This window comes from Haliotis rubra, unplaced genomic scaffold (assembly GCF_003918875.1).
Source record: "Haliotis rubra isolate DU_JTF1 unplaced genomic scaffold, ASM391887v1 Scf676, whole genome shotgun sequence".
NCBI lineage: Eukaryota > Metazoa > Mollusca > Gastropoda > Lepetellida > Haliotidae > Haliotis > Haliotis rubra.
In genome coordinates this window covers 281,245-302,889 of record NW_025767386.1, presented here as the reverse complement: position 1 = coordinate 302,889, position 21,645 = coordinate 281,245, and the positions used below count along the sequence as shown (strand labels likewise).

General features: G+C 41.4%; 1 protein-coding gene across 1 annotated transcript in view; it reads left to right on the top strand.

Annotated features, from left to right (window-relative positions):
* LOC124257841 overlaps window positions 1-21,445 on the top strand; it is a 47,446-nt gene extending 26,001 nt beyond the window's left edge. The window contains 13 exon segments of the mRNA XM_046691989.1: window positions 131-328; window positions 1,163-1,250; window positions 2,465-2,598; window positions 3,372-3,469; window positions 5,905-6,072; window positions 6,653-6,803; window positions 7,181-7,234; window positions 8,830-8,988; window positions 10,054-10,179; window positions 16,214-16,338; window positions 16,340-16,537; window positions 17,759-17,832; window positions 21,078-21,445. Coding sequence (XP_046547945.1) covers window positions 131-328; window positions 1,163-1,250; window positions 2,465-2,598; window positions 3,372-3,469; window positions 5,905-6,072; window positions 6,653-6,803; window positions 7,181-7,234; window positions 8,830-8,988; window positions 10,054-10,179; window positions 16,214-16,338; window positions 16,340-16,537; window positions 17,759-17,832; window positions 21,078-21,162 — 1,658 coding nt within the window. The 3' untranslated portion in view covers window positions 21,163-21,445.
* Window positions 21,446-21,645: the final 200 nt, after the last annotated feature.

Here is a 21,645-nt window from a genome sequence, read left to right as displayed (position 1 = left end):
AGGTTGGTAACCTATTGAATATCATAACCTCTTGTGTAGCAACAAACAAGCAAACAAAACACACGAAGCAGGTATTTCCAAATATGTCATCAGAGACATGTCTTCATGGTCAAATAATGCTTTGTTCTAGACGTCAGTATCGACTTCCCCGTGTCTGTGACGACGATTTACTTCGCGACAATGGCTGGTATTTATATCCTTGCTGGTTTGCTGCATCCCAGGGAGTTCTACTGCCTCATCAACTCTCTCTGGTATCTCCTGTGTCTTCCGTCCGGGTACCTCATACTCGTGATCTACAGCTTGTGCAACATCACCGACAGGAGCTGGGGTAGGTAGCATATGTAAAGGGTGGTTGGTTGGTTGGTTTTTTGTTTAACGCCTCACTCAGCAATTTTCCAGCTGTATGGCGACAGCCAGTAAATAATCGAATCTGGACCAGAAACTCCTCTATTGTCCTCAAGGGTATTACATTGTTGGTCCAGAAGGTAAAACGTTGCTGAATGTGGGAGTTCCCACATCATCACGGCGGGGGACACCTGAAATGGGCTTCACACATTGCACCCAAATTAGGAATAAAACCCGGGTCTTCGACGTGACGAGCGAACGCTTTAACCTCTAGGCTACCTCACTGCCCCTGATGCGGAAGTAAGGTGCCTTGACTATGCCAGATACGACGAGTGTGTGTTATAATTCATCAATACTTTATACAACCTTGTAAAGGCCTGAATTACTTGGGGTTTTGATTCATAGACGCTGACCTGCGATGAGCGAATGAGTGAGTGTGTTTGTACGCCGCTTTTAGCAATATTCCCGGAACATCACGGCGGGGGACAGCAGTAATGGGCTTCACTGACCCGATATGAGATGAAGAAGTCGTATTAAAATCTTCCATGAAAATACTTGATTTTGATAGGTCTGATGTGTCGAACATATACACTGAGAAAGTGGATCGTTAAACACAAATCGATCACTAGATTTTCTCGCCTGACTCGATTAATACAGGCCTCCCCATGTTGCTGCAGTATTATTTGGTGCGTCGTAAAACAACGTTAACCACAAATCGATCACTGGATTATCTTGCCTTACTAGATTATTACAGGCCTCGCCATATTGCTGCAGTATTACTAGGCGCGTCGTAAAACAACTGTTTCCTTGTTCACAGGAACCCGCGAGGAAAAGACAGCTGAGACGTCAGTAAAAAGCGAGCCTTGGTACACCAAAGTGAGACAATTGCTGGAAAATATATTCTTGTAAGTACATAATGCAGAATGAACTAAACATGTATTGATGCAGAGCTCCATGCCCACAGGTTCATGCGGCCAGCACACTCGTCACATATTACATAATTTAATGAAGGTATTGCAGATGATTTTAACCTGTATCATTTTGGATGAATATGCATCTTGTGATAAAAATCATGAATGAAAAGGTTAACGTCCAATGAGAAAACAAAAACATACTGAAAGGTGAAAAACAATATCCACATCCTTGCCCTATATCTCCAGGTCGAAAACCTACGATAACTGGGGATGCAAACATTTTGATATCTGTACGAGTTTATAACCGTGTATGCTCACAGAAAAGAAAACAGTTTGGTCACATGACACACTAATTAGAATATCGCGGTAAAGTTGAAATGATTACTGTACCTGAGTGTGGTTCGATAAAAAGAAATCGTGCAACGACTCGTTTGGATATATATAAATTGAACTGTTAAAAAGCACCCCCAAAACAACAACAAAAACCAAAAACAAAAACACCCAAACAAACAACAAACAACCCCCAAAAAACAACAACAAAACAAACAACAAAACAAAAACAACAAAACAAAACAAAACAAAAAACAGGGGGGAAAAAGAGAAAAACAAACCGAAAATATACCCAAACAACAAACGTACCAAAAAAGCCACCAAACAAGCAAAACAACAACGGCAATGAAAATACACAAATAACAACAATACTATTCCCAACAAAACTACTTCTTTGAGTGTCATTTTGAGAAGTTAGAGAGTCAGATAAGCACAAACTTTATGGATGAACAACTTCTTTATTCAGGTAATGCGATGATACAGATTCTGGTATCGTTGTCAAGCAGGTATATAGGTATACCTGACAACAATACAATAACCTGTTTCTCCTAACTCAACAAATCTAGTTCTGCTCTCACGGACATGTTGCAAGTGAAAGCACAACTACTTGTTAGCCGGGGAAATGAATTATGCCCAAAAGCCTTCATGAACCCCCCCCCCCCCACACACACACACACACACACACAAAAAAGAAAAAGGAAAAAAAGAAGTAAAATCCATTCTTTTTCTATTCTAGAGAATTAACTCTTTGTCTTTATAATTGTAAATAAACTATAAATTTGAAAGTATTTTTCTATGCTGCAGTCTATATTGGAGTATATCGGACGGGTACATATGTGGCTGTATTTACGTTTATAGATCTGTATGTTTTGTAGTTGCTGCCCACCTCGGGACAAACCAGTTGAGCACACCCCCGACGCACCCCTCACTTATAGACGGATGTCAAGTGAAGACCTTAGAATATCAGCTTACCCCGACAGCCACGACTTTGTGTTTGATGACGGAGGAGGTACTAATCCATGTCTTTTAGCTCTTTTGTTCTCGGTGACCTGTAAACCAGAGATGCAAACCCTCCCGAATTTATCGGAATAAACCCGAAAAATGCATGTCGATTCCGCCATTCCGACAAGCCAAATTCATTCCGATTTATTTCAAAATACAACGAAGATATTGATAGTCTTACTTACTGAAGGCCTAGGATCATCTTTGACTTTAAATAATGACAATTAAATAAAAATAACACTTTATTTTACAGAACTTCTCAAATTGTTTACACAAGAAAGTAATCCGGAAGTTCAGTAGGCTGAGAAATTCCACTCACTGTTTATTTTATTCACTTAACATTCACAAACACTGCTGCCGAATACCGGTTTCAGTTGTATAAGGATCACTATGTGTAATAGCATTGAAAAGTTTCGTTCCTTGAGTGCACCAATTTATAGGGATCACTGTGAGTCTACAAGTGGATGGATGGGTTCATCAGCATTGTGGAGAGGTGTAGTGGCCGACTGGTTAAAGAATTCAGTCGTCACGCTGAAAACCCTGGTTCGATTTCCCACATGCCTGAAACCCATTTCTGGTGTTTCCCGGTGTGATATTGCTGGAGCATTGTTAAAAGCGGTGTAAAACCAAACTCACTCACTCACCCTTCAGCTTGGTTCCATTGGTTCCTCACTCGTCGTTAACCATTGTGCTACAGCTCGATGACTCTACTTCTTGAATATGAAAATTGGAGTTTTTCTGCTAGATTAACGCATCTTTTTTACCGGCTTATACTTCCAGATTCTATTGTGGACTACAGGCATCCCGAGGATGAGGACGAGGATCTGGACCACTATGTGCCTGTACCTGTGGACGAATGGCTGCCTCCTGAACTCAGGGTAAGACCAGAAACAACAACAATCGGATAGAGGGTCCGCCTCTGCAAACCCTGTCTGAGGATACAAAAAGCTGCACCACCACAGCCCCTAATCCAAACCAGTGTGATAATACATACTTTACGTTGAAGCTCCCTAATCCCAGCACTCTCGTCCCAGCCCCCGAAACCAGCGTGATAATACATACTTTACGTTGAAGCTCCCTAATCCCAGCACTCTCGTCCCAGCCCCCGAAACCAGCGAGATAATACATACTTTACGTTGAAGCTCCCTAATCCCAGCACTCTCGTCCCAGCCCCGAAACCCAGCGTGATAATACATACTTTACGTTGAAGCTCCCTAATCCCAGCACTCTCGTCCCAGCCCCCGAAACCAGCGAGATAATACATACTTTACGTTGAAGCTCCCTAATCCCAGCACTCTCGTCCCAGCCCCCGAAACCAGCGTGATAATACATACTGTAGGTTGAAGCTCCCTAATCCCAGCACTCTCGTCCCAGCCCCGAAACCAGCGTGATAATACATACTTTACGTTGAAGCTCCTAATCCCAGCACTCTCGTCCTAGCCCCGAAACCAACGTGATAATACATACTTTACGTTGAAGCTCCCTAATCCCAGCACTCGTCCCAGCCCCGAAACCAGCGTGATAATACATACTTTACGTTGAAGCTCCCTAATCCCAGCACTCTCGTCCCAGCCCCCGAAACCAGCGTGATAATACATACTGTACGTTGAAGCTCCCTAATCCCAGCACTCTCGTCTCAGCCCCCGAAACCAGCGTGATAATACATACTTTACGTTGAAGCTCCCTAATCCCAGCCCTCTCGTCCCAGCCCCCGAAACCAGCGTGATAATACATACTTTACGTTGAAGCTCCCTAATCCCAGCCCTCTCGTCCCAGCCCCGAAACCAGCGTGATAATACATACTTTACGTTGAAGCTCCATAATCCCAGCACTCTCGTCCCAGCCCCCGAAACCAGCGTGATAATACATACTTTACGTTGAAGCTCCCTAATCCCAGCACTCTCGTCCCAGCCCCCGAAACCAGCGTGATAATACATACTTTACGTTGAAGCTCCCTAATAATCCCAGCACTCTCGTCTCAGCCCCCGAAACCAGCGCGTGATAATACATACTTTACGCTGAAGCTCCCTAATCCCAGCACTCTCGTCTCAGCCCCCGAAACCAGCGTGATAATACATACTTTACGTTGAACCTCCCTAATCCCAGCACTCTCGTCCCAGCCCCCGAAACCAATGTGATAATACATATTGTACGTTGAAGCTCCCTAATTCCAGCACTCTCGTCCCAGCCCCCGAAACCAGCGTGATAATACATACTTTACGTTGAAGCTCCTAATCCCAGCACTCTCGTCCCAGCCCCGAAACCAGCGTGATAATACATACTTTACGTTGAAGCTCCTAATCCCAGCACTCGTCCCAGCCCCCGAAACCAGCGTGATAATACATACTTTACGTTGAAGCTCCCTAATCCCAGCACTCTCGTCCCAGCCCCCGAAACCAGCGTGATAATACATACTTTACGTTGAAGCTCCCTAATCCCAGCACTCTCGTCTCAGCCCCGAAACCAGCGAGATAATACATACTGTACGTTGAAGCTCCCTAATCCCAGCACTCTCGTCCCAGCCCCCGAAACCAGCGTGATAATACATACTTTACGTTGAAGCTCCCTAATCCCAGCACTCTCGTCTCAGCCCCCGAAACCAGCGAGATAATACATACTGTACGTTGAAGCTCCCTAATCCCAGCACTCTCGTCCCAGCCCCCGAAATCTAGTATGAGAACATGAACTAACATTTACATATTGGTACCATTAATTCTGCGTTTGAATATGAACACAAATTCACATATACTGGCAAACAAGGGTAAGTTAGACCGGAGCAGAGAACGCGTTTACGACAAGTAGGCCGTGCACGGCAATGAGTAAACCCATCTGGTTTGTGAATAGGAGAGCAGATGTAGGCTTGTGCACGTGCATTACATGACGATGAAACTGATTCGGCGCGTAGCTGGATACGCCTTGCACTTTGCTTCACCCATCGCACTACACTTGATCGTGGACAACCTGGGGCCCCTTCGCTAACAATGGCAAGCGCCAGTGGGCGGCACTCATGCATGCTAATACAGGTCGATTGCCAGGTCGGTGCACAACTCATCCTTGTTTGCCAGTAGGTACCCCCATCACACTCAACATGAAACCAGAACGTCTGTAATGAATTACGGTAACCTACCGCGCCAGGATGAACACTGACCACATTGATGCATGCTCCAGGGACGTTCATAAGAGGTTCTCAGGTCAGATCAAATATCATAATAGATATTACTTTTGCACAATTTCAGAGAGTGCTAAAATGTCTTGAAACCACTGACGCGGAGTCGAAGTGATTGAGTACATTTTGTTTGTGTGGGTCATTCAGGCATACGGCGCAATATTCAAAAAGCATGGGTTTGACAACACCCTCTTCATCACCGGCATGACTGAGAAGGAATTAAAGAACATCGGCATCAAGGGACAAGGGACTCTTCAGAACCTGCTTCACATGATCGAGTTGCTGCCTGACTTTGAGATTGAGTACAACGTTCCGGTAAGTAGGACTCACACATAAACAAATGCCAGTGAATGAGATGGGATTTACACCGCTGTTATCAGTCACGGCAGGGGACACCCGAATTGTGCTTGACGCATTGTGGGGAATCGAACCCGGGCTTTCGGCATGAAAAGCGAAAGCTTTAACATTTGGGCTACCTCACTGACCCTATCCAAATACCAGTGTGCGTATCTGTCAGTATTACAGGTGAAATAGACATGTGCAAATCTAAATGTTGAATGTCCTTTGGGTAACAGTTACACCATGTCTTGAAGTTCCTTTCTGCGCTCTTGAAAAGCCTTCAATATTATCATGATCCAGGGCCGAAGACAATCCAGTGATTGATATTATGAGCCAAGGTATAGGACAGTATATGAGATACAACCACAAGGTCCACTTAGCAACCGAACCCGGAATCTTTTTGAGGCCCTAGTGCACCCATGTGCACGGGATTTAACATAATCGCCTTCAACATACCTTTTTTAAGGAGTTCATCCAACTTTCTTCCAAGTTAAAACAAAGCTCCAAGAGGCGAAAGCCTAAAGCTCTCTCACTTGCTGTTCTGTGTTTGTTCTAGGGCAGCGTGAAGGAATGGCTGGAAAGTATTGGTCTCTTAGAGTACGAGCGGAACTTCAAGAAGAACCAGATCAAGAGGCCTATGGACCTGAGTGTGCTGAAGGGCTTTGGGAGGAAGGAGATTGAGAGGGAGCTGAAAATCACCAAGGCTGGTAAGATTTTACAGTTATACAAACTGTAATTTTATAGAAGCAATGACATATTTGGAACCGACTTAAGACATTGTTCGAGAACTCAGAATATATAAAAATCCTATTGGAAATACAGTTACGGTCACATACATACACACCCTAACTCACTCACTCACTCAAGCACGCACGAACACAAGCACACACACGTAGACGCACGCACACATCATTACCTAGCATGTCGGTGACATTGTCATCGTGATGGTGTCCGTGTTATGTCTTGAAGAAACACATTTATAGGTTATCAATGCACAGAGGATGCATCTGTTTAAAATGTCATTGAGTTAGAGAGTCAGCATGTTGTAGACAGTCATTATTGCATGGCCTGTTCTTCACTGCAGGTCACATCAAACGGCTCCTGTACGCCATACGGAAGTTGAGGGAACCAACTGAAGGTGAGTTTGACGCCACACTTGCTCAGTAGGTTAATGTAGGTAAGATCAGTGTTACGGGACCGATGAACCTATATTCCAGAACGTAGGGTGCCTTGAATACATTGAGTCCTAGATAAATATGTGAGGGGGCTTGTGTTCAGTGTCGTGACAGTTTCATGACAGTCTCATGACAGTCTCATGACAGGCCACATCAAGGTGTGTAAAATTGTAGTGGAATAGTCGTTTTGCTCACACATATATAGAGGATACTAAACGACCTTCTGTGTAAATACTATTTTTATTCAACGAGTTAATGATTTGGTATCAAAATCTGTCACGAGTTTAATAAAACAGAAGCGAGTTTAGTATTCTGTTTATTATTCTCCAACATTAATTGATAGAAACTGCCTACAGTGTGATGACTCTCAGCTTTCTATGGAATCCGAGAAGGGACATTGTCGCGTTGTTGCATTGTCGCGTTGTCACTCCCTCAAAAACAAGGCAAAATGAGGCAAAGTTAGCCAAAGTTAACCATTTTATGAAAATGTTGCATTGTCGCATTGTCGCGTGTCACGTTTTAGTCAGTTTAAAGGCTTTTTTTACACATCTTAGATAGGGTGACAATGTGACAACGCGACACATGAGACATATTTTGTCGCCCTTTAGAGGAATAGAAAAATATTATTCAAAACGCGGCATGCGACATCTCGACAATGCGACAAATGGCCGAAATGTCGCGTTGTCGCATTTTCGCGCTTTGGTTAATTGTGCCTCATTTTGCTTGTATTTGAGAGGGCGACAACGCGACAGTGTCCCTTCCAGGATTCCATAGCTTTCCACAAAGCAATGTCTAATACCATTGTGACAGAGGTATTAGCATTGTGACGTCATAACTGTAAATCATTATGACATCATACGTCTTGCGGTATTATACTAGTGTATTGTTGCCATGTAGATATTACACCTCAGTATCTTCCACGGGCTAGAAATAATATTAGGATATCCTGAGAGTAGCTTTTGTTGTAATTGCCTGACAAGAATTACTTATATATAGGTACCAGCGAGCAAACTTGTCCAGTGAAGACAAAGCTGTCCTGTATATTAATTTCCGTTTCTATTACCGTCGTTGCAGAGGTGTCTAAATACACTGTAGCGGGGCTGGCAAAAATATCGATAATCGAAAATATCGTCGATAGGAAAAATATGTTAATTATGGATATGAAAATAGTGTCCTCGATATTATGGTTCATACACTTTTGTGACAGAATAAAGTTTAAATCTACTCACACAATACAGAAAATTAGGTTTTTATTCATTATAAGCTCCTAAAGTATGTTTAGGACGTATGCTTGTCGTAAGAGGCCACTTATGGTGTCGGGTGGTCAAGCTCGCTGATTTGGTTGACACATGTCATCCGTTCCCAATTGCGCAGATCGATGCTCATGCTGTTGATCACTGGAATGTCTGGTCCAGACACGATTATTTACAAATCGCTGCCATATAGCTGGAATAATGCTGAGTGTGGCGTAAAACTGAACTCACTCACTCACTGCTGTGAAGGACACAGATGTCACACAAACCATGGACATGATGAGTCTGTTTCTGTACTGTTGCAGCTGAGAAGGCGGCCATAGTGATGAAAGCACGTGTGGACAGGTCTCCCAAGCACCTGCTGAAGAGGTCGAACGTTGGAGAGTATGACTTCTGGATACGGCTGATTGAGGATTCACTGAAACCAGGCAATAAGGCGTTTGGTATTGAAGGAGAGCTGAAAGGTACAAACTCCATAGCTACATTCCATGCACCTAGCTCTGATTCCAGATATGAATAGGACCCAAGAAACCTTTGAATACCATATGAGGCAAATAGTTGAATACCTTAATCGCTTCTGATCGCTACCATATTGCTGGAATATTGTTGAATAGGGGATTAACTTAAGATCGAGCTTTACATCCATTTCATTTCTTCATGACGTGACAATCTGTTGTTTAGCGCCACACTCAGAAATAGTCAAGCTATAAGACTACGGTCTATTTTAAATCGAATCTCTTACAGGTAAAAAATCGTGTCTCCTTTTCAGAACCTATTATGAGTGCGGTACATGGCTCAGCTGTTCCTTTGCTAATCTAACTTGAACGTCCCCAAAATTATTTGACTGGTTGTATCCCACGAACCAATATACTATCCTCATGAGACACCAACTCTTCGTCAGCTCTAATGCAACCTTCGCTCTCTTTCTCCTATTAACTGAATTATCTTATCTGTGTTACGCCTCGCATTGCTTGCTTACATTCAAAAGATGCTTTTGTTAAACAATGTTCCCTGCAATCAAGAGCATATAACCACCTCTCAGGATTATCTAACATTGTGCTACAAAATACGCTTCTCTTCAGACCATCCGGTTATCCAATATAAAATCAACTGGATAAGCTCATATAGTCCTACCTAATCTATCCACAGATTTCCGGTATTTCCCAAACCAGAAATTTGACCATTGAGGGGATAATTGTTTGATTCCAAAATGTGTAAAGAAGGAAAAAGACACACTGGAGATGTTCTAAATGGCCAATGAAGATCTTTGGGGGTAATCATTAATTGCCGAGTTTTTGTGTAAAGCCAAAAAGGAGCCTTACGTCGCTGCTTTAAACTATATTTATCAACTATTATTTTGTTGAAATCTAAATTCAACCGGATAAGCCCATGCAACCCCACCTGCATACCCTGCTTGGCTGTGTACGTGTTTTCATTGCTTTCAGGCGTGGTGGAGGTGGGACGCGGCGAGCATAAAACGCACATGATAAAACAATTGCTTGGTTCAATTGCTTCATTTTTCTTCATAGCGAGACTGAGCGATCTGAGGAACTCGTGGCTCATGATTCTGGCGGTCAGCAACTCGTTGTGGATAATACTCATTACAACCTTAGCTTCTAAAGGAAATCTCACTATCCTTGGAGCTAACCCACTTGGTAAGTGCGACTTAATTATCACTATACTCAAAGCAAACCCAGTTGGTAAGTAGCCGTGAAGATCCGGCTTAGAATTGTTTTTCAGTAACCCAAGCTTGTCGTAAGAGGCAACTGACGGGATCGGGTGGTCAAGCTCGCTGACTTGGTTGACACATCTCATCGTATCCCAGTTGCGTAGATCGGTGCTCATGCTGTTGATCACTGGATTGTCTGGTCAATGTTCGATTATTTACAGAACTCCGCCGTATAGCTGGAATATTGCTGAGTGCGGCGTTAAACTAAGCTCACTCACTCACATTGTAAGTGCGACTTAACCATTGTCCTTGGAGCGAACCCACTTGGTAAGTGCGACTTAACTCTGACTATCCTTTGAGCAAACCTCATTGACAAGTGTTACTTAAGTCTCCCTATATTTCGAACAAACCCACGTGGTATTTACAACTATCCCTTGAGAATACCCACTTAGTAAGTGCGACTTAATTCTCACAACGCTTTGGGCAAACCGACAACGGCAACGTACGAACACAACTTTTAATCTTTAGAGCAGACCCACTTGGTATGTACTACACAACTGTCACTATACTACAAAAACCGAAACATGGGTCTCACCAATTCAGACAATGACCTACTTTCCAGTCGATCCGAATTTACTCGTGTGAAAGCGAAAAGAGACACTACAAACAACTCTGGTTACACTGAATTCCAATTCCATGTTTGATACGAAAATGGTATTTACAAATTAATTCTACTTTTAAAGTTTAAACAAATCGTATTTCTCTATTTTATGCCGAGGTTTAGGCAGCATGTCGTTAACTAAGACGTCACAGACTGCCCCTGATTGACGAGGTCGTACAATGATTCACACTTTATCTGGCTCACTGGTTACAGTTGTTATGTGTTCTTTGTGCTCATTCAGTGTACTTTTGTAACGTACAATGTGGTTGATATAAGATGAAGTTCGTACCACACCGCCAAACCTTTCTAGTGGCCGAGCCTCGTTTTGAGATTTCCACGATTTCCGTTTGTCAGAGCTCGCTGTACGACGTGTTTGCAAGGATTAGGAGCGTAGTGTTGCAATATACAAGTGATTAGATGTATCAAATAATACTGATTAATATTTGTATATCCAGTTAAATGAGTTGGTCTAAAACTTCTGGACTGGTTATTGTACTAAGTTGCGCAATAGGACGGAACCCAGTCAGCAGGAAACCAGACTTCTGTGCAATCAATGTTTTGACTTTACCAACCCTTTTCACATCTATATATATACTCTCACTATACTATGTGCAAACCAACAAAGTATGTACAACCTAAACTCTATACGTGGTTTAAACGCCATTGGAAAGTCCAATGTGATCCTTGAGATGGTTGTTGAGTTTTTAGCTTTCTAGCAGTGTATATGAAACGATTTGTTAAGGACTGGTGTTTGTAAGTCATAGCAAACAATATTCCATTTATTTACGTGCACTCCTGTTAATGACTGAGCCAGGCAACGCATCGTGTCTCCTGGCATGACAATTATTCTGTCTGTACAATTTATGTGGAGTTAATGCCATGTAGAGTCCACAATATCACTAGTGGGCAATTGGATTTATACATCAGGTGTATTGTTGCGTATATATCTCAAGCTGAATCATCTCTGCATATGTGGGAGTTCCAGGTAATATTTGTTTTATATGGGCGATGGGGCAGCGGAACGGTTAATGCGTTCGCATTTCACGCCTAAGAACCGGGTTCGATTCCCCACATTGGTACAATGTGAGAAACCCTTTCCTGGTGTCCTCCACCGTGATAGTGCTGGAATATTGTTAAAAGTGGCGTAAAACTATACTCAGTCACTATTAGAGTTCCAGGTCTTGAACTGATTCAATTTTTTATGCTAGTTCATGCCAACAAACAATGTACTCACTGTACTATTTACTACTCACACTTTGAGAAGGATCACAAATATTCACATCTGTACTTAAACGTAGATTTATAATATGAAGTTGTTTCCATTTAAAACCGAATAGACTAAGACCGATTGTGGATAAAAGTAATGCAAGAAGCATGTTTTAGTAGGATTTGGTATCCAGGCTATTTTACATATTTAAAGGGTGCTGTTCACGAAACAATAGGATGCCAAGCTGAAAAAAAGTGTTTTTGACCATCAAATTTGAAAAACGAAATGGCCGCCCAAATCGCCCAAAATAGAGGTAGGTGTGCAAAGTATTTTCGCTTATGACTGTATCTCTATTTTTTTTTAATTTCGGAAACGTGACCATTTATGACATTTAAAGAATACTGATCATGAATAAATAGGATTCCAAGCTGAAAAATGTTTTTTGGACCTCAAATTTGATAAACAAAATGGCCACCAAAGTAATGGTATGTGTGCACAGTTTGTCATTATGTCGTGACGTCGCTTACATTGTGACGTAATGTAAAATGGTTCGATTATGAGGAGGCACACTAGAATGGCGCAGTGACGGGATAACGTCATTCAATTGTTACGTCATCAAAAAATTATACCTTTATTGTCTGATAATGTATTTTCTTTCGATTGTTCTAACCGCTAGGGATCTTAGAATAACGCTTGTAACGCGCTGAATCCATGCACAGGACATGCTCTAAGCGCACATGTCCAAGAGGAGATGAGAAAAGAGAAGGCAAGTCTGAACAGGAAGGTTTTGGGTTGTGGCTTAAACGATGACAAAGTGATTCACAGTCTTTCAGGTACTGGGGCAGAGAGTTCCAGGCTTTAGTGGCTGAATATGCAAATGTTCTCTCCCCATTGCGGGATGTTTTTACCATGGGAACTTGGAGCAGGGTTTAGGAATGGAAGCGTAGAGTTCTTGCTGGTGTGTAGGCTTTAATCAGATCAGATATGTAGGGAGGAGCCTCACGAGGCCGGAGAATGTCTCCAAAGTGGAACTCGCGGATTCCTGCCTCAGCCCTTCTATGCTGAGAACCAAGAGAAGACATTCACTCTTTGACTCGTTCAGCTTCAGCTTGTTCTGAAACATCCAAGCTTTTATATCCTCACAGCAGCCAGCTACCTGTGAAACTGCATCGTGAGCATCTGTAGCCTTGGGAGAGAAAACCTTGTTCATTTGAGTGTCGTCTGCATACTGCTGTCGGCAGACAGAGGCATGTCTATTACTGATTCCAGTTGTGGATGGTTTCTCAAACAAAATGCTACACACTGTGTTCACACTTTGAACATTATGAACACAATATACCTTGCACACAAATTCTTCAGCGGATCTGGTCTTGTCTTGGTTCAGGTTTTCGGCACCCAAATCCTTTGGGAGATGATGATAGTTGAGAAAGACCTTTCAGGCTGATCTCTTGGTATGATCACAGCCCGCAAGTGCATGAAATGGCAACAACGATGCAACAGAATGTGCTGGCAGTTTCTCGTAAACTTTACCAACTGGAAAGTACTTTTGACATGACATCTGGAATATCTTAAGTTTTGATGGTTTCAATGTGTAAAAAATCACACCAGGGGGCGGTCCACGCTGCCATCCTGCTACTTGTGTTGCACAGAACGTGTTTTTTCCATCCACGGTTTCATCCAGGATATCAATATTGTCTGATGTGAAGAAAACTAATCTGTTTGGTATGAGGTTTAGTGGTATCACAGAACCAGCATGTGATTCATTGTTTTCAACATTGACCCTGCCATGGATGTGCTAAGTCGCATGACCTGCTTGTAACTTGTCCTGCTTTGTGAAACAACTGAACAAGATCTTTGGATTTCGTTACTGGATGAAGTCAACATACAAATGTTTAAGGAACATGTAGACATTGTCCGGTATGCAAGTGATGGCACTTTGTTCATCAACCTCAAACACCAGTGTGAGATGGTGTATCTATCATAACGAAACTCAGAGGTCAACCATGCCATTGGTGGGTCTATGTTACAGTCATGAGCATTTTGGTTTTTTGACGTATTTCTTTTAAAGGAACTAAGACAGGGCATATGATATTTAGACTCGGCAGCAATTAGGCCACATACACCAGCAAGTTTACAATTCAAGTGATGATCAAATCGAGAAGCTTCCAGAACATCAGACCTGGTGTTTAATGTCATCACGTAATAGAGAATGCTGGTGTTGTTTCAAGTTAACTACTTGACAAAACATACATTTCTTCCAGTCAATAGGATTTGAACATGAGGGGTTCACTTACATTTTGTAACTGAAAATGCAGTATATTATTCATTCTATTGTTTTTATTTGCCATTTATTGAAAGTAGAAACACTATTTAAAAGATACACAATGTAACAGGAGGAAAAATTACAATAATTACACCAGCAACTTGACATGTCTTAGAAAGGCAGCCATCAAAAGTAAAGGGGCCGTTCATTATTATGAATTGTCAAATTACCACCCTTTTAAAAAACATTCCCAACAATTGCAACTGTGCTCAGTAATGTTTCATAATGTGTTGCTAACTATCTGAACTATGCAACAACTAAAGTGTTTAGTTAACAACTTTTTACTAATAATTGATAAAATACATTTAAAAAATAATTTTGGGATGATATAATTTTATAATATATATATTTTTTTAATGAAAGTCAGTTCTATATCTTGTGGTGACAACAATATTAACATTTTAATTGTACAGTGGTCATTTATATTACTTCATATACCAATCTAAGCATTCAGTATTTTGGTCCACTGAAAAGGTGATTGGCGGCCATTTTGTTTTTCAGTTTTGAGGTTCATAAACATTTTTTTCAGTGGGGAATCCTCTTTTTTTCGTGATGAGCACCCATTAAATGTCAAAATGAATCAGGTTTAAACAAATTAGAAAGCATATATACTGTCACAGGTGATGATATACCATGCAAACATACCACTGCTTGAGGTGACTATGGCGGCCAGTTTGTTTTTCAATTTTAAAAGGTTCAAAAACATTTTTCAGCTTGGAATCCTATTTTTTCATGATCAGCATTCTTTAAATGTCATATAAGGTCAAGTTTCCAAAATTTGAAAAATAGAGATACAGTCATAAGCGAAATTACTGTGCACACCTACCAATATTTTAGGCGATTTTGGCGGCCATTTTGTTTTTCAGTTTTGAGGTTCATAAACAATTTTTTCAGTGGGGAATCCTCTTTTTTTCGTGATGAGCACCCATTAAATGTCAAAATGAATCAGGTTTAAACAAATTAGAAAGCATATATACTGTCACAGGTGATGATATACCATGCAAACATACCACTGCTTGAGGTGACTATGGCGGCCAGTTTGTTTTTCAATTTTAAAAGGTTCGAAAACATTTTTCAGCTTGGAATCCTATTTATTCATGATCAGCATTCTTTAAATGTCATATAAGGTCAAGTTTCCAAAATTTAAAAATAGAGATACAGTTATAAGCGAAATTACTGTGCACACCTACCACTATTTTAGGCGATTTTGGCGGCCATTTTGTTTTTCAATTTAAGGGGTCAAAAACACTTTTTTCAGCTTGGCATCTTATTTTTTTGTGATCATCACCATTTAAATATGTAAAGTAGCCTGGATACCAAATCCTTCTAAAAAATGCCTCAACGTCTTTTATTTGAGCCTGTTTTTTCAGAATCGGGCCTAGTCTAGGATAAATAATAATATGATAACCCCTCTTTGTGCAGACAGCCCCTTTATTCTAACCTTATGCACTTGCTACATGAGTAGCCATAAAATGGTTTTCAACCATTTTGCAAATCATGGAAGGAGTCACTGACAAATAATATAAACACCACCTCCGTCAATAGCAGGTATGGGATCCACAAGATGCAATGCCATACTGAAACCTAGGATCCATGCTTACAAGAATCTTAGATATTTAAACCAAACTAGACCCCTCATAATAGCTTTCTGTTGAATCCATGATTTGATCCTTAGCAAAGTGTGAATAGTATATATTTGCACACCTACCAGGTATTTACAACCCAACTCTGATTATACAAATTATCGTGTCTCTGCAGAGACTGTGTTGGGAATATTGACCTGTAAATGATCACGATGCTGTATAAAATCTACAACGATCTGATTCCAGGGCTGAGTTTCCTGTTCATATTCGGCACTCTGCTGGCAATCCAGTTCCTGGCGATGATCATCCACCGCATCTCCACACTCGCCCACTTCCTGGCCAGGGCTCCATTCAAATACGGCGCCACAGCCGAAGACCTCGTGGTCGTTTGGGGCAACCGCCACCGGCACGACCCTGACACCTCTCGACGACTGGGAGGCCATACAGACTCTGCAACGTGACGAACACAGAATCAGGGAGGCCAAGAGGAGACAGAAGATGAAAAAGGCCCGCACCATGGCTAGCATCTCTGAAAACACTTCTCTGCTTCACGATGGTCAGCAGAACAAGGTGGGCTTGTCTGGCAAGTACATGTATGGAGATGGTCGGCAGGAAACGCATACCAGGGATTTGTCGCATGTATGATACGTGTGTGCGTACAACACTTGGCAGTGCTTCCCAGTGAGGATATTTCAAGAGAGTTTTTGTTCGTTTGTTGTTTTACGCCGCACTCAGCAATATTCCAGCTGCATGACGGCGGTCTGTACATAATCGAGTCTGGACCAGACAATCCAATGATCATCAACATGAGCACCGATCAACCCAATTGGGGCATGATGAGATTTGTCAACCATGTCAGCAAGCCTGGTTTCGATCCCGTTTGTCGCTTCTTAAAGACTAATTCACTCAGTGGTAGTCACCTGAACATAGCTGACACAATACCATATGGCATTATCAGCATACCGTTTCGGTTTTTGAACTGCAACCACTCCACAATATATGTATTCTAACCCGGATCAAGACGCTTCTCATTTCAAGAGATACAGTTCAAGTCCTGATTCTTGCCGCGAATTATTTTCACTTGATCGTTACAGAAAATTGATTCTTTCTGTTTTGGTAGAGATATGTTAATGAAAATGAAAATTGTTTTGTCGCATTTGTTTGAATGGCCCATGTGCTTCAGCTGTGAGAACAGCATTTTCTATGCAATGTAAAATTATGTGGCCCTTATAAAGACATAATGTGTTTGCAATCATCGTTATTTCACAGGGGAAGGTGTTATGGATCTCATCGTCTTTATAATAGAGAACACAAAGTGTCGGAGTATATGCTAACTCATTCACCAGGAGGCGGTTGGGTAGCCTAGGGATCAAAGCGTCCGCTCGTCACGTTGAGAACCCGGGCTCGATTCTCCACATGGGTCCAAAGTGTGTAACCCATTTCCAGTGTCTCCCGTCGTGATATTGCTGGAATATTGATGAAAACGGCGTAAAACTAAACTCACTCACTCCTTCATACAGAGCATGTATGAAGAAAGAACAAAGGACCTGACAGAACAAAGGTGGAAAGTTAAAACCACCAACAGTTAATTAAGGTGTAGCTTTGGGGGAAACCAACACTGAATCTAATAGCAATAGAGACTTGGGAAAGCCTTCATTCACCAGATGGAGTAATCTTATTCTCCTAAATTCAAAGACAGATCAGGTGTATCGTCTAATTGATCCATAAACCTGGATGAAGATGTAAAGTGTTTTCGTTCTTGTATTTTTCTCAGCTTCTTCTCACCTTCAGGTAGCCACAACTTTTGAATATGGCTGTGTGGTTGTGTCAACTCCCATAGTTGCGAAAATGGATAGAAGAGGCAGGTCAGAAGCATATGTTTTAAAGGGAAGGGTTTTCTGCTCCGTAGGGATTAAAATGGGTGTTGGCTAGTAGGCGAGTCCGTTCCATAAATAATGAAAAGGTTAAAGCGTCCGCACGTCCGGCAATAGACCTAGGTTTGATTCCCCACACGGGTACAATGTGTGAAGCCCATTTCTAGTGTCCCCTGCCGTGATATTGCTGTGATATTGCTAAAAGCGGCGGTGAGTCATACTCATACATGTTCAGGCCCAACAGTGGGCTAGGGCATCCCAGATCTGTCTTGGTGTTTCGGTGATCGTAACTGGTAACTGCCATACGTTACCATAGCCATAGCGTTAAAATCGCCTTCTGGAAAAAGGCACCGTTCCACGATCACCTGTGAACGTTCTGAGGAACAGAAACCAGGTGCTACGACCAGTGTGTAAACGGTGTTTTTTTTCTCTCTCTCTCTCTCACTCTCTCTCGCTCTCTCTCTCTCTCTCTCACACACACACACACACACAGAGAGAGAGAGAGACACACACACACACACACACACAAAAGCGGCATAAAACCCAACTAACTCGCTCACATATGGTAGATGAACGATGGTGTCCAGAGTCCCAGGGGTCTTTCGGGAATAACCATCACGATCTTACAGATTAGATAATTAGGTTCATTGTCCGAATGAAGGAATTACCCGTGTTAAATGTTAAAACTTTATGGTATAAATACAATATTAACCAATATTATCAGGAGGAATCTATCCACTTTAATTGTCGTGATTGGCTGCTAATGTGTGATAAAACAGCTGATATCAGTTTCAATATCTTTAAAAGTCTACACTAATTAATGTCGTGTTATGTTACAGATGTTATTCTCTTGAACGTGTTTTTCAGCGCTGTCACCATTTAAATATAATATAGAGTTGTATGTTCCACCGTCAACTGCCTCCTGGCATAGTTTATAATGATTACAACTAAACATAATTACTTGTCACGGAAATAGACAACAAGAATATCCACAGCATTTTTTTGTCGGTCAACCGTTGGCAAAGTCTCAGTCTCGTTACAACATTCGTTCACACTGCGAAAATATACTATTCAAGGGACGCTACTCTTATTTGGCAAATCCCCAGGAGGCGCTGTGCTTTTCCGCGCCCGACCGACGAGTAGACGACGCGACACAAGCACAAAATTGCCATAACTGAACATTGTTTTCCTCGGACACAAGGGTGAGTACAGTTTATAATTATTATAATTATTAATGACATAACATAACAACTAAAATGTATGTGAACGGAAGTGGACGATCTTTAAAGTCACTGAAGTATATACACCACAACAATAAAACGAAATGTGCAGAAAGTGAATTTTACATGTACAGGATTTCAGTATTCCAGTCTATTTAATGTATATATGGACAGATTTCATGTATGCTGTTGAACATTACGTTAACTGTAGTCTGATAAAAGTTGACATTCTATCAAGTTGTCAGTCACGTTTTCATGCAGTTTTTCAATTCCAAATATATCAAATTGATAAAATGAGTAGAGTAATTTTATAAGCAATATATTGATTTATTCTTCCTTAAAATACCTGAGAACTTTAAAGGAGAACAAATTTAATTTGTAGTTTGGTGCTAAGTTCATTCAAATGTATTTCCTACACTACCCGGAAGACAAACAACACGTGTTCATTAATGTCAAGGCTTGAAACTAGTTTTGTTGACATAAACATGGTTGCTAACGTCATGACTACAAGTCCGAAATACGTCCGACTGTTAAAATACCTTTTTGGTATTGAGATTGTCAGTATCATATTGCCAGCACAGGCTGTCATGACAGGCTGGGGAGGGAATAAGAGTTTACGCTGCTTTTAGCAATATTTCAGCAATATCACGGCAGGAAACACCAGAATTTGGCTTCACGCATTGTACCCTGGGAGTTACGAATGAAAAGCGAACCCTTTGGCACTAGCTACTCGTCATAAGAGCTAGTTGCTAAGTGCATCAAACTTCTTTCAATGTGAATTTACCGGCCACCTGAGCAATGCAAATACTGACTGTTGTATTTCTCAAAATAGAGAGTGTTTGATTTTATTGTTGAAATTTGTTAAATATACCCATTTGAAAATGACACCTTCGCCTTAAATAATTTGACAAAATGTTATAAGGTCGAATTATTAATTTATTTATTTTTTTAAATTACAATTGTTCAGAATTGGGCTTTGCAACTTTTAGCACTCTGCTTACATGTTGTCATAATAGCAATAGCATGCATACGCCTACTAATCATGGTAAGGAGGTGAGGGGCGGTGGGGTAGCCTAGTGGTTAAAGCGTTCGCTCGTCACGCCGAAGACCCGGGTTCGAATCCACACATGGGTACATTGTGTGAAGCTCATTTCTGGTGTGCCCCTCCGTGATATTGCTGGAATATTGCTAAAAGCGGCATAAAACCAAACTCACTCACTCACTGTAAGGAGGTGAACAGCTGTGAACAACAGGACGAGTTCAGTTTTCGATCAGCAGAAAATTTCGTGGTGTCGTTTGTTGCCAGAGTGGACACTATAGTTGCTTGCTATTGTTTGCATATATCATCAGTTTTTAGCAACCGTTGGAAATGAAGGGTTAAACTTGCATCAATGGTTTGTGGGGTAAAGTAGAAAAGTAACGTCATCAGTATATATATTGCATGCATTTTCAGTTTGTATTGATTAAAACAATCCACCTATGTGTCAATACTGAGAGCGACCATACTGATTGTTTCTGTTTTCCATGCAGGTGATGTAGACAGGATTGTGGTAGCATATGTACTTGACGTACAGCACTAACAGGAGTGATGGCTCCATCAACTGAGCCGTGAAGAAACATACTCGTGAAAATAAATAAATTCATCTTCAAGAATTAAAAAAAGAGACAATTTTCTGTTTTGATTCAAGGGCATCACATATAACTGTCTGTCCCACCTTCCCACAATTAACAGCCAGGGTCCCGATCCACAGGGCGTTCGTAACTTTACGACATTCGTAAGTCTGTGATTAACGATAGAGCTACGACAGTTCGTAACGTTACGACATTCGTAAGTCTGTGATTAACGATAGAGCTACGACAGGTCGTAACGTTACAAACGCTTTGTGGACGGGACCATTTAACTATACAGTATTGTTCAATAGGGGAGGGATTAAAGAGGCTAAGGAGTTTATGTTTTTTGTTTGTACTGAAAATAAATTTGGGTTGCCATTAGATTGTGTTTGGGTCTTTTTCCAGGGGCAGCGGATTAAGGAGTTGCGGACCCTCCCATGATTTGAGTTCCTGGTCCACTTCAAGTTCCGACCCGTCATTAAACAGCTGAATGGATGTCACCTTCACCAGAACATTGTGTTTATATTTCACGTTGTATCATGTTGCTCTCATGCACACGTTATATATATACGTCACGGAATGTCATCATGATACAGCAGATGTATTTTAATGACTAATTTGCTAGTCTCTCGCTTACCTTAATGTTGAATGAATGGACTATAGCCAAGATAAAATTCAAATGTCTCACATTTATAGTCATTTGTATGATGGTGCTTTTTTATCAAATTTTGTACATTTTTTAAAAATAAATTATTTAACCTCTTTATAATTGACAAAACATTTTGTAAGATTTGTTCCTTGTCCCTACATCAAGCAATCCAGCGGTGTTATGCCATGAGTAGATATACCGACGTCAAGGATTTATGCCGACGTTTTACAGGTTTTATGCCAACTTTGACGGTCCTAACAGCACTGGATCAACGTTGACAACCAACAGTGTTACCAAGGTGATCACGTAGGTGATCTGGTCCAT